This window comes from Pelecanus crispus, chromosome 23 (genome assembly GCF_030463565.1).
Source record: "Pelecanus crispus isolate bPelCri1 chromosome 23, bPelCri1.pri, whole genome shotgun sequence".
NCBI lineage: Eukaryota > Metazoa > Chordata > Aves > Pelecaniformes > Pelecanidae > Pelecanus > Pelecanus crispus.
This window is the reverse complement of record NC_134665.1, coordinates 3,255,390-3,282,548: the sequence shown is the minus strand read 5'-3', so window position 1 is coordinate 3,282,548 and position 27,159 is coordinate 3,255,390. Positions and strand designations below refer to the sequence as shown.

Below are 27,159 nucleotides of genomic sequence, written 5' to 3'. Positions count from 1 at the left end.
CCCCAACCTGCTATGGGGCAAGCTGTGGGGCTGGGGTTCTGTGCATCTCAGCCCCCCAACTTGCTATGGGGCAAGCTATGGGTCTGGGGGGCCATGTGTCTTGGCCCCCCAACCTCTTGTGGGGCTGGGGGTCCGTGTGTCTCAGCCTCCCAGCCCGCTATGGGGCAGGCCGCGGGGCTGGGGGGTCGGTGCGTCTCAGCCCCCCGCCCCGCCGCGGGGCAGGCCGTGGGGCTCCTAGCCCCCTAACCCGCTATGGGGCAGGCTGCGGGGCTGGGGGTCGGTGCGTCTCAGCCCCCCGCCCCGCCGCGGGGCAGGCCGTGGGGCTCCTAGCCCCCTAACCCGCTATGGGGCAGGCCGCGGGGCTGGGGGTCGGTGCGTCTCAGCCCCCCGCCCCGCCGCGGGGCAGGCCGTGGGGCTCCTAGCCCCCTAACCCGCTATGGGGCAGGCCGTGGGGCTGGGGGTCGGTGCGTCTCAGCCCCCCGCCCCGCTGTGGGGCAGGCCGTGGGGCTGGGGGTCTGTGTGTCTCAGCCCCCCCGCCCCGCTGTGGGGCAGGCTGGGGGCAGGGGCCCCCCCGCCGTGGGGTGCCCCCGCCAAAGGCCAAGGTTGGGGTAACCGGAGCCGGGCGGCAGCAGCTGCCGCTCAGATTTCGGCCGGCAACCCAACACCCCCCAGCCCCCCAACGCCGTGGGGCAGCCCCACACCCCCCTAACACCATGGGGCAGCCTCACACCCCCCCAACGCCGTGGGGCGGGGCGCGCCACGTCCCCTCCGCACCCTTAAATCGGGTGCGAGGGCGGGGGGAGGGGGGGGTGTCCGCGCTGACCCCCAACGCGAGGACGCGACCTGTGACCCCCCCCCACGCCGCCGTGGGGCAGCTGTGGGGCGGGGTGACACCGAATCCCTGTTTACGCTGCGGGGGGGGGGGGGGGGATCTGGTTTCGGGGACCCCCTGAAGCGATTTGGGGGGGGGGGGACAGATGGGGACAAGGCGGCGGCGGCGGCAGGGGGGTCGCGCGCCCCAGTCCCGCCTGTCCGTCAGGGCCAGAAATAACCCGGCGGGGACAGACGGACGGACAGGGGACACCGGGGGGGGGCGGGGGGGGCGTTGAGTGACGCCGGGGCTGCGCTGGCCCCGAGGGGCGGCGTCAGCCGGGGGCGGGTGGCATCGGGGTGGCCCCTCATAAGCCCCCGCGTCGGCCCCCCGAGGGCGCCCGGATTTTTGGTTTCGCCCCCCTCCCAGCCCCCCCAGGGGGGTGTTTTTTGCCCCCTCCCCCCCCCCTTTCGTGCCCCCCGAGCCCGGCGGCGCTGCGGGGGCCGCCATGGAGAACGCCCACGCCAAGACGGTGGAGGAGTGCCTGGCCTACTTCGGGGTGACCGAGGGCGTGGGGCTGTCCCCCGAGCAGGTCAAGAGGAGCCTGGAGAAGTACGGGCACAACGGTGAGCGGGGGGGGCGCGGGGGGCATGGGGGGACGTGGGGGGCACAGGGATGTTGGGGACGTGGGGGTGTGGGGGGCATGGGGGGTGTGGGGGGCATTGGGGGATGTGGGGGGCACAGGGGGTGTGGGGGGGATGGGGGGGCATTGGGGGATGTGGGGGGCACGGGGATGTTGGGGACGTGGGGATGTGGGGGGCACGGGGGCACGGGGGGATGTGGGGGGCATGGGGGGACGTGGGGGGCATTAGGGGATGTGGGGGGGATGGGGGGTGTGGGGGGCACGGGGGGTGTGGGGGGCATTGGGGGGCATTGGGGGATGTGGGGGGCACAGGGATGTTGGGGACGTGGGGATGTGGGGGCACGGGGGGACGGGGGGGATGTGGGGGCCACAGGGGGATGTGGGGGGCATTGGGGGATGTGGGGGGGATGGGGGGCATTGGGGGACGTGGGGGGCACAGGGATGTTGGGGATGTGGGGGGGACGGGGGGATGTGGGGGGCACGGGGGATGGGGGATGTGGGGGGCACGGGGGGTGTGGGGGGGATGGGGGGCATTGGGGGACGTGGGGGGCACAGGGATGTTGGGGATGTGGGGGGGACGGGGGGATGTGGGGGGCACGGGGGATGGGGGGATGTGGGGGGCACGGGGGATGGGGGGGATGTGGGGGGCACGGGGGTGTGGGGGGGATGGGGGGCATTGGGGGACGTGGGGGGCACAGGGATGTTGGGGACGTGGGGATGTGGGGGGCACGGGGGGATGGGGGGGATGTGGGGGCCACAGGGGGATGTGGGGGGCATTGGGGGACGTGGGGGGCACAGGGATGTTGGGGATGTGGGGGTGTGGGGGCCACAGGGGGATGTGGGGGGCACGGGGGGTATGGGGGGCATTGGGGGACGTGGGGGGCACAGGGATGTTGGGGATGTGGGGATGTGGGGGGCACGGGGGGACGGGGGGATGTGGGGGGCACGGGGGGATGGGGGGCACAGGTACATTGGGGATATGGGGGGGGACGTACGGATGTGGGGGGCACAGGGATGTGGGGGGCGTTGGGGGACGTGGGGGGATGTGGGGGGCACAGGGATGTTGGGGACGTGGGGGGCACAGGGGCACGGGGGGGGCACGGGGATGTGGGGGGCACAGCGGGATGTGGGGGGATCTGGGGGGCACGGGGATGTTGGGGATGTGGGGGGCACGGGGGGACGTGGAGGGATGTGGGGGGCATTGGGGATGTGGGGCAATGTGGGGGGCACGGGGATGTGGGGGGCATTGGGGGATGTGGGGCAATGTGGGGGGCACGGGGATGTGGGGGGCATTGGGGGATGTGGGGGGCACAGGGATATTGGGGATGTGGGGGGCATGGGGGGACGTGGGGCGATGTGGGGGGCACGGGGATGTGGGGATGTGGGGGGCGCAGGGGGATGTGGGGGGCACGGGGATGTTGGGGATATGGGGATGGGGGGCGCGGGGGGATGGGGAGCAATGTGGGGGGCACGGGATGTGGGGTGACATGGGGTGACATGGGGGGACGTGGGGGGATGCGGGGGCACGGGGGGACATTGGGGACCCCAGGACATGGGGTGACACAGCCACGGGGACACGAGGCCGGGTTTGGGGGTGACGGGGGGTGACACGGGGGGGTGACACGGGGGACACAGGGGACACGGGTGCCGTGGTGACACGGGTGACATGGGTGACACGGATGCCATGGTGACATGGGTGCCACAGTGACACGGGTGACACGGGTGCTGTGGCGACACGGGTGCCGCGGTGACACGGGGGACATTGGGGACATGGGGGACACAGGTGACACGGGTGACACAGGTGCCATGGTGACACAGGTGACGCGGGTGACATAGTGACACAGGTGACATGGGTGACACGGGTGCTGTGGTGACATGGGGGACATGGGTGACATGGGGGACACAGGTGACACGGGTGCTGTGGTGACACGGGTGACACGGTGACATGGGTGCTGTGGTGACATGGGGGACATGGGTGACATGGGTGCCACAGTGACACGGGTGACACGGGTGCTGGGGTGACACGGGGGACATGGGTGACATGGGGGACACAGGTGACATGGGTGCCATAGTGACACAGGTGACATGGTGACACGGGTGACATGGGTGCTGTGGTGACGTGGGTGCCGTGGTGACACGGGTGACACGGGTGCTGTGGTGACACGGGTGACACGGGTGACATGGTGACATGGGTGCTGCGGTGACACGGGTGACACAGGTGCTGGGGTGCCACGGGTGCTGCGGTGACACAGGGGACATGGGTGACATGGGGGACAGAGGTGACATGGGTGCTGTGGTGACACGGGTGACATGGTGACACGGGTGCCACGGGTGCCACGGGTGCTGCGGTGACACGGGGGACATGGGTGACACGGGTGACATGGTGACATGGGTGCTGTGGTGACACGGGTGAGATGGGTGCTGTGGTGCCACGGGTGCTGCGGTGACACGGGGGACATGGGTGACATGGGTGACGTGGTGCCACGGGTGCTGCGGTGACACGGGGGACATGGGTGACACGGGTGACATGGTGACATGGGTGCTGTGGTGACACGGGTGACACGGGTGACATGGTGACATGGGTGCTGTGGTGACACGGGTGCCACGGGTGCTGCGGTGACACGGGTGACACGGGTGACACGGGTGACATGGTGACATGGGTGACACGGGTGACATGGTGACATGGGTGCTGTGGTGACACGGGTGAGATGGGTGCTGGGGTGCCACGGGTGCTGCGGTGACACGGGGGACATGGGTGACATGGGGGACAGAGGTGACACGGGTGCCACGGGTGCCACGGGTGCTGCGGTGACACGGGGGACATGGGTGACATGGGGGACAGAGGTGACACGGGTGCTGTGGTGACACGGGGGACATGGGTGACACGGGTGACATGGTGACACGGGTGCTGTGGTGCCACGGGTGAGATGGGTGCTGGGGTGCCACGGGGGACATGGGTGACATGGGTGACATGGTGCCACGGGTGCTGCGGTGCCACGGGTGCTGCGGTGCCACAGGGGACATGGGTGACATGGGTGACATGGTGCCACGGGTGCTGTGGTGCCACGGGTGAGATGGGTGCTGGGGTGCCACGGGTGCTGGGGTGCCACGGGGGACATGGGTGACATGGGTGACATGGTGCCACGGGTGCCGTGGTGCCACGGGTGGCACAGTGACACGGTGCCGTCACGCGTGTCCCCCCTAACGCGTCCCCTCTGTCCCCGCAGAGCTCCCGGCCGAGGAGGGTGAGTGTCTGCCTTGGGGGGGGGGGGGGGGGCACATTTCGGGGGCGCCCCCACCCCCTCCCGCGCCCTTTGACCCCGCGCCGTCCCCCTTGTCCCCAATTTGTCCCCAATTTGTCCCCAATTTGTCCCCAGGGAAGACGATCTGGGAGCTGGTGGTGGAGCAGTTCGAGGACTTGCTGGTGCGGATCCTGCTGCTGGCCGCCTGCATCTCCTTCGTGAGTGCCGCCGGGGGACGTTTTGGGGACGTTTTGGGGACGTTTTGGGGACGTTTTGGGGACGTTTTGGGGACGTTCCCGCTCACTCGGGTCCCCTGAGGGTGGGGGCAGGGCGGGGGGAGGTGGCATTTTCGGTGTCCTTGGGGGTGACCTCGCCGGGGGGGATCCGGTGTCGGCTCAGGTGTCCGCAGCTGCGCCGGTTCGGGGGGGGGGGACGGGGGGGGACACACGGGGACGTCGGGACCGACGGCGGCCGAGTGTTGGGTGTCCCCGTGTGTCCCCCCCCCCCCCCCGCGGCTTTGTCACCGTCCCCGTGTCCCCAAGGTGCTGGCGTGGTTTGAGGAGGGGGAGGAGACCATCACCGCCTTCGTGGAGCCCTTCGTCATCCTCCTCATCCTCGTGGCCAACGCCGTGGTGGGCGTCTGGCAGGTGAGGGGGGGGCGTGGGGACACGCGGGGACACGTGGGGACATGGGACGGGGCTGGTGGGGGCGTGGGGACGGGGATGGGGACACGGGGACACGGGGACACGGGGACACGGGGACAGGGATTGGGGACAGGCTCGGGATGCAGGGACAGGGATGGGACAGGGATGGGGACATGGGGACAGGGATGGGGACACGGGACATGGGGACACGTGGGGACACGTGGGGACACGGGGACAGGGATTGGGGACAGGCTCGGGATGCAGGGACAGGGATGGGGACATGGGGACACATGGGGACACGTGGGGACACGGGGACAGGGATGGGGACAGGATGGGGACAGGGATGGGGCCATGGGGACAGGGATGAGGACAGGGATGGGGCCATGGGGACAGGGATGAGGACAGGGATGGGGCCATGGGGACAGGGATGGGGACACGGGGACAGGGATTGGGGACAGGCTCAGGATGCAGGGACAGGGTTGGGGCCATGGGGACAGGGATGGGGACAGGGATGGGGACATGGGGACACGGGGACAGGGATTGGGGACAGGCTCGGGATGCAGGGACAGGGATGGGACAGGGATGGGGACATGGGGACAGGGATGGGGACATGGGGACAGGATGGGGACAGGGATGGGGACACGGGGACAGGGATTGGGGACAGGCTCGGGATGCAGGGACAGGGATGGGGCCATGGGGACAGGGATGGGGCCATGGGGACACGTGGGGGACACGGGGACACGGGGACAGGGATGGGGACAGGCTCAGGATGCAGGGACAGGGATGGGGACATGGGGACAGGGATGGGGACAAGTTGGGGACATGGGGCCATGGGGACAGGGTTTGGGACAAGTTGGGGACAAGTTGGGGACATGGGGGCAGGGATGGGGACAGGGATGGGGACACGGGGACACGTGGGGACACGGGGACAGGGATGGGGACAGGATGGGGACAGGGATGGGGCCATGGGGACAGGGATTGGGGACAGGCTCGGGATGCAGGGACAGGGTTGGGGCCATGGGGACAGGGATGGGGCCATGGGGACAGGGATGAGGACATGGGGACAGGATGGGGACATGGGGACAGGGATGGGGACACAGGGACACGGGACATGGGGACACGTGGGGACACGGGGACAGGGATGGGGACAGGATGGGGACAGGGATGGGGCCATGGGGACAGGGATGGGGACAGGGATGGGGACACGGGACATGGGGACACGGGGACAGGGATTGGGGACAGGCTCAGGATGCAGGGACAGGGATGGGGCCATGGGGACAGGGATGGGGACAAGTTGGGGACATGGGGCCATGGGGACAGGGTTTGGGACAAGTTGGGGACATGGGGGGCAGGGGATGGGGACAGGGATGGGGACACGGGGACATGTGGGGGACACGGGGACAGGGATGGGGACAGGATGGGGACAGGGATGGGGCCATGGGACAGGGATGGGGACACGGGGACAGGGATTGGGGACAGGCTCGGGATGCAGGGACAGGGTTGGGGCCATGGGGACAGGGATGGGGACAGGGATGAGGACATGGGGACAGGGATGGGGACAGGGATGGGGCCATGGGGACAGGGATGAGGACATGGGGACAGGGATGGGGACAGGGATGGGGACATGGGGACACGTGGGGACACGGGACACGGGGGACAGGGATTGGGGACAGGCTCGGGATGCAGGGACAGGGATGGGGCCATGGGGACAGGGATGGGGCCATGGGGACAGGGTTTGGGACAAGTTGGGGACAAGTTGGGGACATGGGGGCAGGGATGGGACAAGTTGGGGACGCTAGGGACGGGGCTGGGGACAGGTTGGGGACATGTGGGGACGTGGGGACAGGGCTGGGGCTGAGGACGTGAGGATGGGGATGGGGACATGGGGACCGGGCTTGGGGACGTGGGGGTGGGGACAAGTTGGGGACATGGGCACACGTGGGGACGGGGATGGGGGCAGGGCTGAGGACGTGGGGACGGGGACATGGGGACACGTGGGACTTGTGGGGACACGGGGACAGGGATGGGGGACAAGGTGGGGACATGGAGACAGGTTGAGGACGGGGATGGGGACACGGGGACGGGGATGTCCCCACGCTGTCCCCAATGTCCCCTGCTGTCCCCAATGTCCCCTGCTGTCCCCCCGATGTCCCCATGATGTCCCTTGATGTCCCCATGGTGCCCCCCAACGTCCCTGATGTCCCCCAACGTCCCTGCGGTCTCTCCCTGACGTCCCTTTGCTGTCCCCAATGTCCCCGTGTTGTCCCCGATGTCCCCATGATGTCCCTTGCCGTCCCCTGATGCCCCCGATGTCCCCTGATGCCCCCATGGTGTCCCCCAACGTCCCTGCGGTCTCTCCCTGATGTCCCTACGCTGTCCCCCAATGTCCCTTTGCTGTCCCCAATGTCCCCCCAATGTGTCCCCGCTGTCCCCAATGTCCCCCCAATGTTCCCCTGCTGTCCCCCCGTCCCCAATGTCCCCCCCTGTCCCCACTGTCCCCCCCGCTGTCCCCCCCTGTCCCCCCTGTCCCCAATGTCCCCCCGCTGGCCCCCCGCTGTCCCCGCTGTCCCCCCTGTCCCTGCTGTCCCCTTGCTGTCCCCACTGTCCCCGATGTCCCCCTGCTGTCCCCCCGCTGCCCCCCAATGTCCCTGCTGTCCCCAATGTCCCCCCGCTGTCCGTGCTGTCCCCTCGCTGTCCCCCTGCTGTCCCCGCTGTCCCCCCGCTGTCCCCCCACTGTCCCCCCACTGTCCCTGCTGTCCCCCCCGTCCCCAATGTCCCCCCCGCTGTCCCCAACGTCCCCCCAATGTCCCCCTGCTGCCCCCCAATGTCCCCCCGTCCCCAATGTCCCCCTGCTGCCCCCCAATGTCCCCCCGCTGTCCCCAACGTCCCCCCAATGTCCCCCCAATGTCCCCCCATGTCCCCCCGTCCCCAATGTCCCCCCGCTGTCCCCAATGTCCCCCCAATGTCCCCCCGTCCCCAATGTCCCCCCACTGTCCCCCCACTGCCCCCAATGTCCTCAACGTCCCCCCGCTGCCCCCTGCTGCCCCCCAATGTCCCCCCAACGTCCCCCCACTGTCCCTGCTGCCCCCCAACATCCCCCTGCTGTCCCCTCACTGTCCCTGCTGCCCCCCAATGTCCCCCCCGTCCCCCCGCTGTCCCCCTGCTGTCCCTGCTGTCCCCAATGTCCCCCCGCTGCCCCCCCAATGTCCCCCCCGTCCCCGCTGTGCCTGCTGTCCCCAATGTCCCCCCCCCGTCCCCAATGTCCCCGCTGTCCCCCCCACTGTCCCTGCTGCCCCCCAACATCCCCCCGCTGCCCCCCTAATGTCCCCCGCTGTCCCCAATGTCCCCCCAACGTCCCCCCCGCTGCCCCCCAATGTCCCCGCTGTCCCCAATGTCCCCCCAACGTCCCCCCGCTGCCCCCCAATGTCCCCCCAATGTCCCCCCAACGTCCCCCCGCTGCCCCCCAATGTCCCCCCAACGTCCCCCCCGCTGTCCCCCCGCTGTTCCCCCACTGTCCCCACTGTCCCCCCAATGTCCCCCCAATGTCCCCCCGCTGCCCCCCAATGTCCCCGCTGTCCCCAATGTCCCCCCGCTGTCCCCCCGCTGCCCCCCAATGTCCCCCCCGCTGTCCCCAATGTCCCCCCACTGTCCCCAATGTCCCCCCAACGTCCCCCCGCTGCCCCCCCAATGTCCCCAACGTCCCCCCGCTGCCCCCCAACGTCCCCCCGCTGCCCCCCGCTGTCCCCAACGTCCCCCCAATGTCCCCCCGCTGTCCATGCTGTCCCCAATGTCCCCCCCGTCCCCAATGTCCCCCCGCTGTCCGTGCTGTCCCCAATGTCCCCCCCGCTGCCCCCCAATGTCCCCCCCGTCCCCAATGTCCCCCCGCTGTCCCCCCCGTCCCCAATGTCCCCCCGCCGTGCCCGCTGTGCCGGCGGCAGGAGCGGAACGCGGAGAACGCCATCGAGGCGCTGAAGGAGTACGAGCCGGAGATGGGCAAGGTGTACCGCGCCGACCGCAAGGCCGTGCAGCGCATCAAGGCGCGCGACCTCGTCCCCGGGGACATCGCCGAGGTGGCCGGTGAGGGGGCACCGCCACGGGGGGGGCACGGGGGGGCGTGGGAGGGGGGACACGGGGACATGGGGGGACATGGGGACATGGGGGGGACATGGGAGGGACATGGGGGGACATGGGGGGGACATGGGGGGGGCACGGGGGGATGTGGGAGGGGGGACAGAGGCACATGGGGGGGACACAGGGACATGGGGGGACATGGGGGGACATGGGGGGGACATGGGGGGGGCACGGGGGGATGTGGGAGGGGGGACAGAGGCACATGGGGGGGACACAGGGACATGGGGGGACATGGGGGGGGACATGGGGGGACATGGGGGGGACATGGGAGGGGGGACAGAGGGACATGGGGGGGACACGGGGACATGGGGGGACATGGGGGGGACATGGGGGGACATGGGGGGGACACGGGGACATGGGGGGGACATGGGGGGGACACAGGGGGACATGGGGGGGACATGGGGGGGACAGAGGGACATTGGGGGGACACAGGGGGACATGGGGGGACATGGGGGGGACATGGGAGGGGGGAAAGAGGGACATTGGGGGGACACGGGGACATGGGGGGGGACACAGGGGGACATGGGGGGGACATGGGAGGGGGGACAGAGGGACATTGGGGGGACACGGGGACATGGGGGGACACGGGGGGTACGTGTGGGACATGGGGGGGACACGGGGACATGGGGGGGACATGGGGGGACACAGGGACATGGGGAACACAGGGCAAAGGACATTGCCGAGGTGGCCGGTGAGGGGGCACGGGGGGACACGGGGGGGACATGGGGACATGGGGGGACACAGGGAGACATGGGGGGGACACAGGGGGACACGGGGACATGGGGGGACACGGGGACATGGGGACATGGGGGGGACACGGGGAATACAGGGCAGACGACATCGCCAAGCTGGCCGGTGAGGGGGACACGGGGGGATGGGGGGGACACGGGGGGACGTGGGGACACAGGGGACATGGGGGGACACGGGGACATGGGGGGGACATGGGGGGACACGGGGACATGGGGGGGACATGGGGGGGACAGAGGGCAGGGGACGTCGCCAAGGTGGACAGCGAGGGGGGCACCGGTGACACGGGGGGACGTGGGGGGACGTGGGAGGGGGGACACGGGGACATGGGGGGACACGGGGGGGAGGGGGCACACGGGGACACCGGGGAGGGGGCACACGGGGACATGGGGGGGGCCTGGGGGGGACACAGAGACCCCCAGGGTGCTGGTGGATCCCAGGGAGCCCCCAGCCCCTTGGAGCATCCCAGCAACCCCCAGTAGCCCCCAGCAACTCCCAGTAGCCCCCAATAGCCCCCAGCAACTCCCAGTAGCCCCCAATAGCCCCCAGCAACTCCCAGTAGCCCCTAATAGCCCCCAGCAACTCCCAGTAGCCCCTAATAGCCCCCAGCAACTCCCAGTAGCCCCCAATAGCCCCCAGCAACTCCCAGTAGCCCCTAATAGCCCCCAGCAACTCCCAGTAGCCCCCAATAGCCCCCAGCAACTCCCAGTAGCCCCCAATAGCCCCCAGCAACTCCCAGTAGCCCCCAATAGCCCCCAGCAACTCCCAGTAGCCCCCTATAGCCCCCAGCAACTCCCAGTAGCCCCCAATAGCCCCCAGCAACTCCCAGTAGCCCCCAATAACCCCCAGCAACTCCCAGTAGCCCCCAATAGCCCCCAGCAACTCCCAGTAGCCCCCAGTAGCCCCCAGCAACTCCCAGTAGCCCCCAGTAGCCCCCAGCAACTCCCAGTAGCCCCCAGTAGCCCCCAGCAACTCCCAGTAGCCCCCAATAGCCCCCAGCAACTCCCAGTAGCCCCCAGTAGCTCCTAGTAACTGCTGGCAGTTCCCAGTAACCCCCAGTAGCTCCCAGTAACCCCCAGTAGCTCCCAGTAACCCCCAGTAGCTCCCAGTAACTGCTGGCAGTTCCCAGTAACCCCCAGTAGCTCCCAGTAACCCCCAGTAGCTCCCAGTAACTGCTGGCAGTTCCCAGTAACCCCCAGTAGCTCCCAGTAACCCCCCAGTAGCTCCCAGTAACTGCTGGCAGTTCCCAGTAACCCCCAGTAGCTCCCAGTAACTGCTGGCAGTTCCCAGTAACCCCCAGTAGCTCCCAGTAACCCCCAGCAGCTCCCAGTAACTGCTGGCAGTTCCCAGTAACCCCCAGTAGCTCCCAGTAACCCCCAGTAGCTCCCAGTAACTGCTGGCAGTTCCCAGTAACCCCCAGTAGCTCCCAGTAACCCCCAGTAGCTCCCAGTAACCCCCAGTAGCTCCCAGTAACTGCTGGCAGTTCCCAGTAACCCCCAGTAGCTCCCAGTAACTGCTGGCAGTTCCCAGTAACCCCCAGTAGCTCCCAGTAACCCCCAGTAACTCCCCATATCCCCCAGTAAGTGCTGGGGGCTCTCAGTCACTCCCAGTAGCTCCCAGTCCCCCCCAGTAGCCCCCAGGAGCTGCCCTCACCCCCTCCCAGTGCTCCCAGTAACCCCCAGTTCCCCCCCAGTGGGAGACAAGGTCCCGGCCGACATCCGCATCATCTCCATCAAGTCCACCACGCTGCGGGTGGACCAGTCCATCCTTACTGGTATGGCACTGGGAGGGACTGGGAGGGGACTGGGATGGATTGGGGTGTACTGGGAGGGGATTGGAGGGAACTGGGATGTACTGGGGGGGGCTGGGAGGGCACTGGGATGGACTGGGAGGGGACTGGGAGGGACTGGGAGGGGACTGGGTGGGACTGGGAGGAGACTGGGATGTACTGGGACCAGTGGGAGTGGCACTGGGAGCCATACTGGGAGCACTGGGCTGTACTGGGCTGTACTGGGCCATACTGGGAGCTGTACTGGGAGCTGTACTGGGCCGTACTGGTCTATACTGGGAGCTGTACTGGGCCATACTGGGAGCTGTACTGGGAGCTGTACTGGGCCGTACTGGTCCATACTGGGAGCTGTACTGGTCCGTACTGGTCCATACTGGGCTGTACTGGTCCATACTGGGCTGTACTCGTCCATACTAGTCCATACTGGGCTGTACTGGGAGCTGTACTGCTCCATACTGCTCCATACTGGGCCGTACTGGGCTGTGCTGGTCCATACTGGGCCGTACTGGGAGCTGTACTGGTCCATACTGGTCCATACTGGTCCGTACCGGGCTGTACTGGTCCGTACTGGTCCGTACTGGTCCATACTGGTGCGCACTGGGTGCCCGCAGGGGAGTCGGTGTCGGTGATCAAGCACACGGAGCCCGTCCCCGACCCCCGCGCCGTCAACCAGGACAAGAAGAACATGCTCTTCTCCGTCAGTGCCACGCGTGTCACCTGTCACGTGTCACCCGTGTCACCTGTCACGTGTCACCCGTGTCACCCGTCACGTGTCACCCTGTCACCGTGTCACCCTCTCACTGTGTCACCTGTGTCACCCGTCACCGTGTGTCACCTGTGTCACCCGTCACCCGTCACTGTCACTTGTGTCACCCGTCACCCGTGTCACCCATCACCGTGTGTCACCCGTGTCACCCGTCACCCATGTCACCTGTCACGTGTCACCCTGTCACCGTGTCACCCTCTCACTGTGTCACCTGTCACCATGTGTCACCTGTGTCACCCGTCACCCGTCACTGTGTCACCTGTGTCACCTGTGTCACCCGTCACCCGTGTCACCCGTCACCGTGTGCCACCCGTGTCACCCGTGTCACCCCGTTCCCCCATGTCACCCATGTCACTTGTGTCACCTCTATCGCCCCATGTCACCCTGTGTCACCCATGTCACTCCTATGTCCTCCCATGTCACCCCGTGTCACCTGTGTCACCCCCGTCACCCATGTCACCCTGTGTCCCCCATGTCACTCCTGTGTCCTCCATGTCCCCCCATGTCCCCCCATGTCACCCTGTATCACCTCTATCACCCCATGTCACCCCCATGTCACCCCATGTCACCCCATGTCACCCTGTGTCCTCCATGTCACCCTGTGTCCTCCATGTCACCCCGTGTCCCCCATGTCACCCCTGTGTCCCCATGTCACCCCGTGTCACCCCGTGTCCCCCATGTCACTCCTGTGTCCCCCCATGTCACCCCGTGTCCCCCCGTGTCCCCCATGTCACTCCTGTGTCCTCCATGTCACCCCATGTCCCCCATGTCACCCCGTGTCACCCTGTGTCCTCCATGTCCCCCCATGTCACCCCCGTGTCACCCCATGTCACCCCCGTGTCCCCATGTCACTCCTGTGTCCTCCATGTCACCCCATGTCCCCCATGTCACCCCGTGTCACCCCGTGTCCCCCATGTCACTCCTGTGTCCCCCCATGTCCCCCATGTCACCCCATGTCACCCCGTGTCCCCCCATGTCACTCCTGTGTCCCCCCATGTCACCCCGTGTCACCCTGTGTCCCCCATGTCCCCCCATGTCACGCCTGTGTCCTCCATGTCACCCTGTGTCACCTCTATCACCCCATGTCACACACCCCATGTCACCCCCATGTCACCCTGTGTCCTGCTGTGTCACCCGTGCGTCCCCCATGTCCCCCCCCGTCCCCCCAGGTCCCTTCCTGTCACCTCCTGTCTCACCACGCGTACCCCCGCATGTCCCCACGTGTCCCCATGTGTCCCCCACGTCCCACCAACGTCCCGCCCCGTGTCCCCGTGTCCCCACGTGTCCCCACACATTCCTCACGTCCCACCCCACGTCCCGCCCTGTGTCCCCACGCGTTCCCCACGTCCCACCCCGTGTCCCCACGCGTGTCCCCACGTCCCGCCCCATGTCCCCATGTGTCCCCACGTGTCCCCACGTCCCGCCCCGTGTCCCCACCACCGTCCCGCCCCGTGTCCCCACCACGTCCCACCCCGTGTCCCCGTGTCCCCACATGTCCCCACACATTCCTCACGTCCCACCATCGTCCCACCCCGTGTCCCCACGCGTGTCCCCACGTCCCGCCCCATGTCCCCATGTGTCCCGCCCCATGTCCCCATGTGTCCCACCCCGTGTCCCCATGTGTCCCCACGTGTCCCCACGTCCCAACCCCGTGTCCCCACGCGTGTCCCCACGTCCCGCCCCATGTCCCCATGTGTCCCGCCCCCATGTCCCCATGTGTCCCACCCCCGTGTCCCCATGTGTCCCACGTGTCCCCACGTCCCGCCCCATGTCCCCACGTCCCACCCCGTGTCCCCACGCGTTCCCCACGTCACCGCCCCGTGTTTCCACGCGTTCCCCACATCCCACCCCGTGTCCCCACGTGTCCCCACGTCCCACCACATCCCACCCCGCGTTCCCCACGTCCCGCCCCGTGTCCCCACGTCCCACCACATCCCACCCCGCGTCCCCACGTCCCGCCCCGTGTCCCCATGTCCCACCACGCCCCACCCCGCGTTCCCCACGCCCCACCTCCCGCGTTCCCCACGTCCCGCCCCGTGTCCCCACGCGTTCCCCACGCCACCCCCGCGTTCCCCACATCCCGCCCCGTGTCCTCACATGTCCCTCCATGTCCCCACGTCCCCACCCCGTGTCCCCCATCTCCCCCCGCGCCCCCAGCATCCCCCATCCCCCCCCCAGTAACCCCCCTTCGCCCCCCCCCCCCCCCCAGGGCACCAACATCGGGGCGGGCAAAGCCGGGGGCATCGTGGTGGCCACGGGGGTGAACACGGAGATCGGGAAGATCCGGGACGAGATGGCGGCCACGGAGCAGGACAAGACGCCGCTGCAGCAGAAGCTGGACGAGTTCGGGGAGCAGCTCTCCAAGGTGGCTTAGCGATGGGACGCCGGGGAAACGGGCTGGGGGGGGGGGAAGGCTGGAAATTAGGGAAAATTCCTTCACGGAAAGGGCGGTCAGGCGTGGGAACAGGCTGCCCAGGGAGGCGGGGGAGTCCCCATCCCGGGAATTGTTCAAAAACCGGGCGGATGCGGCGCGCGGGGACACGGTTCGGTCCAGTCCACCCGTAACTGGTTTAGCGTGGGCTTGGCGGCGCGGGTTACTGGTTGGACTGGGCTTTTCCAACCTGACCGATCCCGTGATCCCGTCATTCCGTGATCCCAAGTGTCATCTCGCTCATCTGCGTGGCCGTCTGGCTCATCAACATCGGGCACTTCAACGACCCCGTCCACGGCGGCTCCTGGATCCGCGGCGCCATTTACTACTTCAAGATCGCCGTCGCCTTGGCCGTCGCCGCCATCCCCGAAGGTCTGCGCCCGCCCCGGCCACGCGTGGGCAACGCGATGTCCGTCCCCGGCCACGCGTGGGCCCGTGACATCTGTCCCCGGGCACGTGGGGACACGTGTGACGTCCATCCCCGGCCCTCGCGTGGGCCCGTGACGTCCGTCCCCCCGGGCACGTGGGGACACGCGATGTCCGTCCCCGGGCACGCGTGGGCCCGTGACGTCCGTCCCCGGGCACGCGTGGGCCCGTGACGTCCGTCCCCGGGCACGCATGGGCCCGTGATGTCCGTCCCCCGGCCACACGTGGACACGTGATGTCCGTCCCCCGGCCACGCATGGGCCCATGACATCTGTCCCCGGGCACGTGGGGACACGTGACGTCCGTCCCCGGGCACGCGTGGGCCCATGACGTCCGTCCCCAGGCACGCGTGGGCCCATGACGTCCGTCCCCCGGGCACGCGTGGACGCGTGACGTCCGTCCCCGGGCACGCGTGGGCCCGTGACGTCCGTCCCCGGGCACGCGTGGGCCCGTGACGTCCGTCCCCGGGCACGCGTGGACACGTGATGTCCGTCCCCGGCCACGCATGGGCACATGACATCTGTCCCCGGGCACGTGGGGACACGTGACGTCCGTCCCCAGGGCACGCGTGGGCGCGTGACGTCCGTCCCCGGGCACGCGTGGGCCCGTGACGTCCGTCCCCGGGCACGCGTGGGCCCGTGACGTCCGTCCCTGGGCACGTGTGGACACGTGATGTCCATCCCTGCGCACATGTGGATACATGATGTCTATCCTTGGGCACGTGTGGACATGTGATGGTCCATCCCCAGCCACGTGGGGACACGTGACATCCGTCCTTGGCCCCATATGGGCCTATAATGTCCGTCCCCGGGCACGTATGGACACATGATGTCCATCCCTGGGCACGTATGAACACGTGATGTCCATCCCCCGGGCACGTGTGGACACCTGACATCCATCCTTTGGCCCCCATATGGGCCCGTAATGTCCGTCCCTGGGCACGTGTGGACACGTGACATCCGTCCCTGGGCACGTATGGACACATAATGTCCATTCTCAGGCACGTGTGGACACGTGACATCTGTCCCCCGGGCATGTATGGACACACAATGTCCGTCCCTGGGCACGTATGGACACGTGATGTCCATCCCTGGGCACGTATGGACACATGATGTCCGTCCCCGGGCACGTATGGACACATGATGTCCGTCCCTGGGCACATATGGACACGTGATGTCCATCCCTGGGTACGTATGGACACGTGATGTCTCCGTCCCTGGGCACATGTGGACACGTGATGTCTGTCCCCCGGGCACGTATGGACAACGTGATGTCCTTCCCTGGGCACGTTTGGACACGTGATGTCTGTCCCCGGGCACGTGTGGACACGTGATGCCCATTCTCAGCCCCATACGGCCCATACTGCCCCTCCCAGTCCCATATGGGCTCAGAACGGTCCGTCCCGTGCTGCCCTATGGGTCTATAGCGTCTGGCTTTGGTCCTATAGGGGCTTATAGCGCCTAACTGTGATCCTATAGGGGTTCATAACGCCCGCCCGTGGTCCTATAGGAGTTTATAACGCCCACCCGTGGTCCTATAGGGGCTTATAGCGCCTAACTGTGATCCTATAGGGGTTCATAACACCCGCCCGTGGTCCTATAGGAGTTTATAACGCCCGCCCGTGGTCCTATAGGGGCTTATAGCGCCTAACTGTGATCCTATAGGGGTTCATACGCCCGCCCGTGGTCCTATAGGGGCTTATAGCGCCTAACTGTGATCCTATAGGGGTTCATAACACCTGCCCGTGGTCCTATAGGGGTTCATGATGCCCGCCCGTGGTCCTATAGGGGTTCATGATGCCCGCCCGTGGTCCTATAGGGGTTCATGATGCCCGCCTGTGGTCCTATAGGGGTTCATGATGCCCGCCCGTGGTCCTATAGGGGTTCATGATGCCCGCCTGTGGTCCTATAGGGGCTTATAGCGCCTAACTGTGATCCTATAGGGGTTCATGATGCCCGCCCGTGGCCCTATAGGGGTTCATGATGCCCGCCCGTGGCCCTATAGGGGTTCATGATGCCCGCCCGTGGCCTATAGGGGTTCATGATGCCCGCCCGAGGCCCTATAGGGGCTTATAGCGCCCGTCCTTGATCTTAGAGGGATCTATAACGCCCCGCCCTTGGTCCTATAGGGGTCTGAGTGGCCACCACGCCGTGGGTCTGAGTGGCCACCATGCCATGGGGCTAAGTGGCCACCACGCTGTGGGGCTGAGTGGCCACCAGGGCATGGGTCTGAGTGGCCGCCAGGGCACGGGTCTGAGTGGCCGCCAGGGCATGGGTCTGAGTGGCCACCTCGCCATGGTTCTGAGTGGCCGCCAGGGTATGGGTCTGAGTGGCCACCTCGCCGTGGGTCTGAGTGGCTGCCAGGGCACGGGTCTGAGTGGCCACCTTGCTGTGGGTCTGAGTTGGCTGCCAGGGCACGGGTCTGAGTTGGCCACCAGGGCACGGGTCTGAGTGGCCACCTCGCCGTGGGTCTGAGTGGCCACCAGGGTATGGGTCTGAGTGGCCGCCAGGGCACGGGTCTGAGTGGCCACCAGGGCACGGGTCTGAGTGGCCACCTCGCCGTGGGTCTGAGTGGCCGCCAGGGCACGGGTCTGAGTGGCCACCAGGGTATGGGTCTGAGTTGGCCGCCAGGGTATGGGTCTGAGTGGCCACCTCGCCGTGGGTCTGAGTGGCCACCTCGCTGCGGGTCTGAGTGGCCGCCAGGGCATGGGTCTGAGTGGCCGCCTCGCCGTGGGTCTGAGTGGCCGCCAGGGCACGGGTCTGAGTGGCCGCCTCGCCGTGGGTCTGAGTGGCCGCCGGTCCGCAGGGCTGCCGGCCGTCATCACCACGTGCCTGGCGCTGGGCACGCGGCGCATGGCCAAGAAGAACGCCATCGTGCGGAGCCTGCCCTCGGTGGAGACGCTGGGCTGCACCTCCGTCATCTGCTCCGACAAGACCGGCACGCTCACCACCAACCAGATGTCCGTCTGCAAGGTGGGGGCCCCCCGCCCCGGGACCCCCCCCTGCCCCCTGGGTGCCCCCCCCCTGCCCCCTGGGTGCCCCCCCTGCCCCCTGGGTGCCCCCCCCTGCCCCGGGACCCCCAGCCTGCCCTGGGTGCCCCCCCCTGCCCTGGGACCCCTGGCCTCCCCCTGGGTGCCCCCCCTGCCCCGGGACCCCCGGCCTGCCCTGGGTGCCCCGGGACCCCCGGCCTGCCCTGGGTGCCCCGGGACCCCCCTGCCTGCCCTTGGGTGATCCAGGACTCCAGCTGCCCCGGGACCCCCGGCCTCCCCTTGGGTGATGCAGGACCCCCGGCCTCCCCCTGGGTGCCCCCCCCGCCCTGGGACCCCCCCGGCCTCCCCCTGGGTGCCCCCCCCTGCCCCCGGGACCCCCGGCCTCCCCCTGAGTGCCCCGGGACCCCCGGCCTCCCCCTGGGTGCCCCCCGCTGCCCCGGGACCCCCGACCTGCCCTTGGGTGCCCTTGGCTGATCCAGGACCCCCCGGCCTGCCCCTGGGTGCCCTGGGACCCCCAGCCTCCCCCTGGGTACCCCGGGACCCCCGGCCTCCCCTTGGGTGCCCTTGGGTCATCCAGGACCCCCAACCTGCCCTTGGGTGCTTCCCAGCTGCACCGGGACCCCCGGCCTCCCCTTGGGTGCCCCGGGGACCCCCGGCCTCCCCCTGGGTGCTCCCCAGCTGCCCCAGGACCCCCGGCCTCCCCTTGGGTGCCCCAGGACCCCCGGCCTCCCCTTGGGTGCCCCCCGCTGCCCCGGGACCCCCGGCCCTCCCCTTCGGTGCCCCCAGGACCCCCGGCCTCCCCTTGGGTGATGCAGGACCCCCGGCCTCCCCTTGGGTGCCCTTGGGTGCTCCAGGACCCCCCAACCTCCCCTTGGGTGTCCCGGGACCCCCGGCCTCCCCTGGGTGCCCCAGGACCCCCCCAACCTCCCCTTGGGTGCTCCTGAGCTCCCCCAAGACCCCCCCCAACCTCCCCTTGGGTGCCCCGAGGTCCCCTGGGACCCCCCAACCTCCCCTTGGGTGCCCTTAGGTCCTCCAGGACCCCCTAATCTCCCCTTGGGTGCCCTTGGGTGCTCCAGGACCCCCCAACCTCCCCTTGGGTGCCCCCGAGCTGCCCCGGGACCCCTGAGGTCCCCCTGGGTGCCCCGATGACCCCAAAGACCCCCTCATGTCCCTTTGGGTGCCCCAACGTCCCCCAGGACCCCCTGACATCCCCCTGGGTGCCCCAGTGTCCCCCAAGCCCCCCCGGGGACACCCCTGACCCCTTTCCCCCCCCCAGATGTTTGTCGTGGACAAGGTGGAGGGCGACGTCTGCTCCCTCAACGAGTTCTCCATCACCGGCTCCACCTACGCCCCCGAGGGAGAAGTGTGAGTGCCCGGGACCCCCGGGACCCCCGGAACCCCCCCTTGGGCGTCCCCAGCACCCGTGGGACCCTGGTGACCCCCCTTGTGGGGGTCCCCGTCACCCCCGGGACCCCCGGAACCCCCCTTGGGCGTCCCCAGCACCCCCGGGACCCCCGGAACCCCCCTTGGGGGTCCCCGGCACCCGTGGGACCCCTGGTGACCCCCCCTTGTGGGGGTCCCCGTCACCCCCGGGACCCCCCGGGACCCCCCTTGGGCGTCCCCAGCACCCGTGGGACCCTGGTGACCCCCCTTGGGGGGGTCCCCGTCACCCCCCGGGACCCCCCTTGGGCGTCCCTGTCACCCGTGGGACCCTGGTGACCCCCCTTGTGGGGGTCCCCGTCACCCCCGGGACCCCCGGAACCCCCCCTTGGGCGTCCCCAGCACCCCCGGGACCCCCGGAACCCCCCCTTGGGCGTCCCCAGCACCCGTGGGACCCTGGTGACCCCCCTTGTGGGGGTCCCCGTCACCCCCCGGGACCCCCGGAACCCCCCTTGGGCGTCCCCAGCACCCCCGGGACCCCCGGAACCCCCCTTGGGGGTCCCCGGCACCCGTGGGACCCTGGTGACCCCCCTTGTGGGGGTCCCCGTCACCCCCGGGACCCCCGGGACCCCCCTTGGGCGTCCCCAGCACCCGTGGGACCCTGGTGACCCCCCTTGTGGGGGTCCCCGTCACCCCCGGGACCCCCCTTGGGCGTCCCCAGCACCCGTGGGACCCTGGTGACCCCCCTTGTGGGGGTCCCCATCACCCCCGGGACCCCCGGGACCCCCCTTGGGCGTCCCCAGCACCCGTGGGACCCCCGGAACCCCCCTTGGGCGTCCCCGGCACCCGTGGGACCCTGGTGACCCCCCTTGTGGGGGTCCCCGTCACCCCCGGGACCCCCGGGACCCCCCTTGGGCGTCCCCGGCACCCGTGGGACCCTGGTGACCCCCCTTGGGGGGGTCCCCGTCACCCCCGGGACCCCCGGGACCCCCCTTGGGGGTCCCCGGCACCCGTGGGACCCTGGTGACCCCCCTTGTGGGGGTCCCCGTCACCCCCGGGACCCCCCTTGGGGGTCCCCGGCACCCGTGGGACCCTGGTGACCCCCCTTGTGGGGGTCCCCTTCACCCCCGGGACCCCCCTTGGGGGTGCCCGTCACCCGTGGGACCCTGGTGACCCCCCCTTGTGGGGGTCCCCGTCACCCCCGGGACCCCCGGAACCCCCCACGGGACCCCCCCTTACCCCCCTTGGGGGTCCCTGTTGGTGACCGTCCTGGGGGACATTGGAGCAACCAGAAGGGGTGGTGGGGGGGTGGTGGGGTGCCCAGGAGGGGCTGGGGGACGTGGGGGCACCCAAGGGGGCCTCAGGGGGTCCTGGGGGACGTCAGGGGGTCCTGGGGGACATTGGGGCACCCAAGGGGACATGAGGGGGTCTTTGGGGACATTGGGGCACCCAAGGGAACCTCGGGGTCTTCAGGGACGTGGGGGCACGCAAGGGGAGGTCAGGGGGGTCTTTAGGGACGTGGGGGCACCCAGGGGGATGTCAGGGGGTCCTGGGAGACATTGGGGCACCCAGGGGACATGAGGGGGTCTTTGGGGATGTGGGGGCACCCAAGGGGACCTTGGGGGGTCCTGGGGGACATTTGGGCACCCAAGGGGACATGAGGGGGTCTTTGGGGATGTGGGGGCACCCAAGGGGACCTTGGGGGTCCTGGGGGGACATTTGGGCACCCAAGGGGACATGAGGGGGTCTTTGGGGATGTGGGGGCACCCAAGGGGACCTTGGGGGTCCTGGGGGACATTTGGGCACCCAAGGGGACATGAGGGGGTCTTTGGGGATGTGGGGGCACCCACGGGAATCTCAGGGGGTCCTGGGGGACATCGGGGCACCCAGGGGACATCAGGGGGTCCTTAGGGACATCGGGGCACCCAAGGGGACATGAGGGGGTCTTTGGGGATGTGGGGGCACCCAAGGGGACATGAGGGGGTCTTTGGGGATGTGGGGGCACCCAAGGGGACATGAGGGGGTCTTTGGGGACATTGGGGCACCCAAGGGAACCTCGGGGTCTTCAGGGACGTGGGGGCACGCAAGGGGAGGTCAGGGGGGTCCTGGGGGCCATGGGGCCACCCCAGGGTGTCCGGGGCCACGCCGAGGGCCGTCAGCCCCGCGTCCCCCCGCCCCGCGTCCCCCCGCCCACCCCGTGGCGCGTGCCCGCGGCCCCCAGGATGAAGCAGGAGAAGCCGGTGAAGGCGGGGCAGTACGACGGGCTGGTGGAGCTGGCCACCATCTGCGCCCTCTGCAACGACTCCTCCCTCGACTACAACGAGGTGAGACCCCGGCCACGGGACCCCCGTGCCACCACGGGACCCCCCATGCCACCGCTGACCCCCCCAGGGCCACCACGGGACCCCCCCGTGCCCCCCCCGTGCCCCCCCCGTGCCACCGCCGACCCCCCCGGTGCCACCCCGGACCCCCCGGTGCCACCCCGGGAACCCCCTGTGCCACCCCGGACCCCCCGGTGCCACCCCAGACCCCCCCAGTGCCACCGCGGACCCCCCAGTGCCACCCCAAAGCCCCCAGTGCCACCACAGGACGCCCCGGTGCCACCAAGGACCCCCCAGTGCCACCCTGGGATCCCCCCGGTGCCACCCTGGACCCCTCCATGCCGCCACGGACCCCCCGGTGCCACCCCGGACCCCCCGGTGCCACCCCCGGGACCCCCCTGTTGCACCACAGACCCCCCCGGTGCCACCCCAGATCCCCCCGGTGCCACCCCGGACACCCCCGGTGCCACCCCAGACCCCCCCGGTGCCACCCCAGACCCCCTGGTGCCACCCCGGGACCCCCTGGTGCCACCCCAAAGCCCCCGGTGCCACCCCAAAGCCCCCGGTGCCACCCCAGACCCCCCGGTGCCACCCTGGACCCCCCAGTGCCACCCTGGGACCCCCCCGGTGCCACCCCAAAGCCCCCGGTGCCACCCCGGACCCCCCGGTGCCACCCCAAAGCCCCCAGTGCCACCCCAGGACCCCCCCGGTGCCACCCCAGGACCCCCTGGTGCCACCCCAAAGCCCCCGGTGCCACCCTGGGACCCCCCGGTGCCACCCCAAAGCCCCCGGTGCCACCCCAGACCCCCCGGTGCCACCCTGGGACCCCCCGGTGCCACCCCAAAGCCCCCAGTGCCACCCCAGGACCCCCCGGTGCCACCCCAGGACCCCCCGGTGCCACCCCAAAGCCCCCGGTGCCACCCCCAAAGCCCCCGGTGCCACCCCAGACCCCCCGGTGCCACCCTGGGACCCCCCGGTGCCACCCCGGGACCCCCCGGTGCCACCCCAAAGCCCCCAGTGCCACCCCAGGACCCCCCGGTGCCACCCCAGGACCCCCTGGTGCCACCCCAAAGCCCCCGGTGCCACCCCAGACCCCCCGGTGCCACCCCTGGACCCCCCAGTGCCACCCTGGGACCCCCCCGGTGCCACCCCCAAAGCCCCCGGTGCCACCCCAGGACCCCCCGGTGCCACCCCAGGACCCCCTGGTGCCACCCCAAAGCCCCTGGTGCCACCCCAAAGCCCCCGGTGCCACCCTGGGACCCCCCGGTGCCACCCCAAAGCCCCCGGTGCCACCCCCGGACCCCCCGGTGCCACCGCCTGTCCCCGCAGTCCAAGGGCATCTACGAGAAGGTGGGGGAGGCGACGGAGACGGCCCTGACGTGCCTGGTGGAGAAGATGAACGTCTTCAACACCGACGTGCGCAGCCTCTCCAAGGTGGAGCGCGCCAACGCCTGCAACTCCGTAAGCGCCCCCCGCCGCCCCGGCCCTCACCGTGACCTCCGTGTCCTCCGTGACCTCCCCACGTCCGTGTCCTCCACGTCCTGCTCCGTGACCTCCCCATGTCCACGTTCTCCATGTCCTGCTCCATGTCCATGACCTCCACGTCCGTGTCCTCCACATCCTGCTCCGTGACCTCCACGTCCTGCTCCGTGACCTCCCCATGTCCACGTTCTCCATGTCCTGCTCCATGTCCATGACCTCCACATCCGTGTCCTCCATGACCTCCCCACGTCCGTGACCTCCCCGTGTCCATGACCTCCATGTCCTGCTCCGTGACTGTGATTTCCACGTCCATGACCTCCATGTCCGTGTCCTCCATGTCCTGCTCCATGACCATGACCTCCCCACATCCGTGTCCCTCCACGTCCTGCTCCGTGTCCTCCACGTCCGTGTCCTCCACGTCCTGCTCCGTGACCTCCACGTCCTGCTCCGTGACCTCCCCATGTCCACGTTCTCCATGTCCTGCTCCATGTCCATGACCTCCACATCCGTGTCCTCCGTGACCTCCCCACGTCCGTGTCCTCCACGTCCTGCTCCGTGACCTCCCCATGTCCACGTTCTCCATGTCCTGCTCCATGTCCATGACCTCCACGTCCGTGTCCTCCATGACCTCCCCACGTCCGTGTCCTCCACGTCCTGCTCCGTGTCCTCCACGTCCTGCTCCGTGACCTCCCCATGTCCATGTTCTCCATGTCCTGCTCCGTGACCTCCACGTCCTGCTCCGTGTCCTCCACGTCCTGCTCCGTGACCTCCCCATGTCCACGTTCTCCATGTCCTGCTCCATGTCCATGACCTCCACGTCCGTGTCCTCCATGACCTCCCCACGTCCGTGACCTCCCCGTGTCCATGATCTCCATGTCCTGCTCCGTGACTGTGATTTCCACGTCCATGACCTCCATGTCCGTGTCCTCCATGTCCTGCTCCATGACCATGACCTCCCCACATCCGTGTCCTCCACGTCCTGCTCCGTGTCCTCCATGTCCTGCTCCGTGTCCTCCACGTCCGTGTCCTCCACGTCCTGCTCCGTGACCTCACGTCCTGCTCCGTGACCTCCCCATGTCCACGTTCTCCATGTCCTGTTCCATGTCCATGACTCCACATCCGTGTCCTCCGTGACCTCCCCACGTCCGTGTCCTCCACGTCCTGCTCCGTGACCTCCCCATGTCCACGTTCTCCATGTCCTGCTCCATGTCCATGACCTCCACGTCCGTGTCCTCCATGACCTCCCCACGTCCGTGTCCTCCACGTCCTGCTCCGTGTCCTCCACGTCCTGCTCCGTGACCTCCCCATGTCCATGTTCTCCATGTCCCTGCTCCGTGACCTCCACGTCCTGCTCCGTGTCCTCCACGTCCTGCTCCGTGACCTCCCCATGTCCATGTTCTCCATGTCCTGCTCCGTGACCTCCACGTCCTGCTCCGTGTCCTCCACGTCCTGCTCCGTGACCTCCCCATGTCCACGTTCTCCATGTCCTGCTCCATGTCCATGACCTCCACGTCCGTGTCCTCCATGACCTCCCCACGTCCGTGACCTCCCCGTGTCCATGATCTCCATGTCCTGCTCCGTGACTGTGATCTCTACATCCATGACCTCCATGTCCGTGTCCTCCATGTCCTGCTCCATGACCATGACCTCCCCACATCCGTGTCCTCCACGTCCTGCTCCGTGTCCTCCATGTCCTGCTCCGTGTCCTCCACATCCGTGTCCTCCGTGACCTCCCCCACGTCCGTGTCCTCCACGTCCTGCTCCGTGACCTCCCCATGTCCACGTTCTCCATGTCCTGCTCCATGTCCATGACCTCCACGTCCGTGTCCTCCATGACCTCCCCACGTCCGTGACCTCCCCATGTCCATGACCTCCCCACATCCATGATCTCTATGTCCTGCTCCGTGACCTCCCCACGTCCGTGACCTCCCCACGTCCATGACCTCCCCACGTCCATGACCTCCCCATGTCCACGTTTTCCATGTCCTGCTCCGTGATCATGACCTCCCCACATCCATGACCTCCATGTCCATGACCTCCCTATGTCCACGTTCTCCATGTCCTGCTCCATGACCATGACCTCCCATGTCCATGTCCTCCATGTCCATGACCTCCCCGCGTCCATGACCTCCACATCCATGACCTCCCCACATCCATGACCCTCCACATCCATGACCTCCCCACGTCCATGACCTCCACGTCCATGACCTCCCCACATCCATGACCTCCCCCGCGTCCATGACCTCCCCACGTCCATGACCTCCCCACGTCCCATGACCTCCCCACGTCCATGACCTCCACGTCCATGACCTCCCCACATCCATGACCTCCCCACGTCCATGACCTCCCCACGTCCATGACCTCCCCGCGTCCATGACCTCCACGTCCATGACCTCCCCACGTCCATGACCTCCCCACATCCATGATCTCCCCACATCCATGACCTCCCCACGTCCATGACCTCCCCACATCCATGATCTCCCCACGTCCATGACCTCCCCACGTCCATGACCTCCCCACGTCCATGACCTCCCCACGTCCATGACCTCCCCACATCCATGATCTCCCCACGTCCATGACCTCCACGTCCATGACCTCCATGTCCATGACCTCCACGTCCATGACCTCCACGTCCATGACCTCCATGTCCATGACCTCCACATCCATGACCTCCCCACATCCATGACCTCCCCACGTCCATGACCTCCCCACGTCCATGACCTCCCCACGTCCATGACCTCCCCACATCCATGATCTCCCCACGTCCATGACCTCCACGTCCATGACCTCCACGTCCATGACCTCCCCACATCCATGACCTCCCCACGTCCATGACCTCCCCACATCCATGATCTCCCCCACGTCCATGACCTCCCCACATCCATGACCTCCCCACATCCATGATCTCCCCACGTCCATGACCTCCACGTCCATGACCTCCACGTCCATGACCTCCCCACATCCATGACCTCCCCACGTCCATGACCTCCCCACATCCATGATCTCCCCACGTCCATGACCTCCCCATCCACGTCCCCCCAGGGCCCTCCCCACGGCTCCTCTCCCCACCCTCCCCCCCCATCCCGCCGCCCCTCCCCCACCCCCTCCCCGCCGCCCCCACGCCCCCCCTCCCCGCGTGCCCCCCCACCACGCCGCCCCCCGCCCCAGGTCATCAAGCAGCTGATGAGGAAGGAGTTCACCCTGGAGTTCTCCCGCGGACCGCAAGTCCATGTCCGTCTACTGCTCGCCGGCCAAAGCCTCCCGAGCCGCCGTGGGCAACAAGATGTTCGTCAAGGTGAGCCCCCGTCGCCACGTCCCCCGCCTCCCGCCGCCCCCGCCGCCCCCCCTCCTCCCACG

General features: G+C 68.7%; 1 protein-coding gene across 1 annotated transcript in view; it reads left to right on the top strand.

The window, feature by feature from the left end:
- Positions 1 to 1,319: 1,319 nt before the first annotated feature.
- ATP2A1 (ATPase sarcoplasmic/endoplasmic reticulum Ca2+ transporting 1) overlaps positions 1,320 to 27,159 on the top strand; it is a 49,225-nt gene continuing 23,385 nt past the window's right edge. The window contains 15 exon segments of the mRNA XM_075724704.1: positions 1,320 to 1,437; positions 4,682 to 4,699; positions 4,832 to 4,914; positions 5,239 to 5,343; positions 9,279 to 9,417; positions 11,912 to 11,992; positions 12,619 to 12,704; positions 14,983 to 15,146; positions 15,434 to 15,576; positions 18,436 to 18,602; positions 19,896 to 19,984; positions 22,221 to 22,323; positions 23,650 to 23,781; positions 26,971 to 27,018; positions 27,020 to 27,115. Coding sequence (XP_075580819.1) covers positions 1,320 to 1,437; positions 4,682 to 4,699; positions 4,832 to 4,914; positions 5,239 to 5,343; positions 9,279 to 9,417; positions 11,912 to 11,992; positions 12,619 to 12,704; positions 14,983 to 15,146; positions 15,434 to 15,576; positions 18,436 to 18,602; positions 19,896 to 19,984; positions 22,221 to 22,323; positions 23,650 to 23,781; positions 26,971 to 27,018; positions 27,020 to 27,115 — 1,572 coding nt within the window.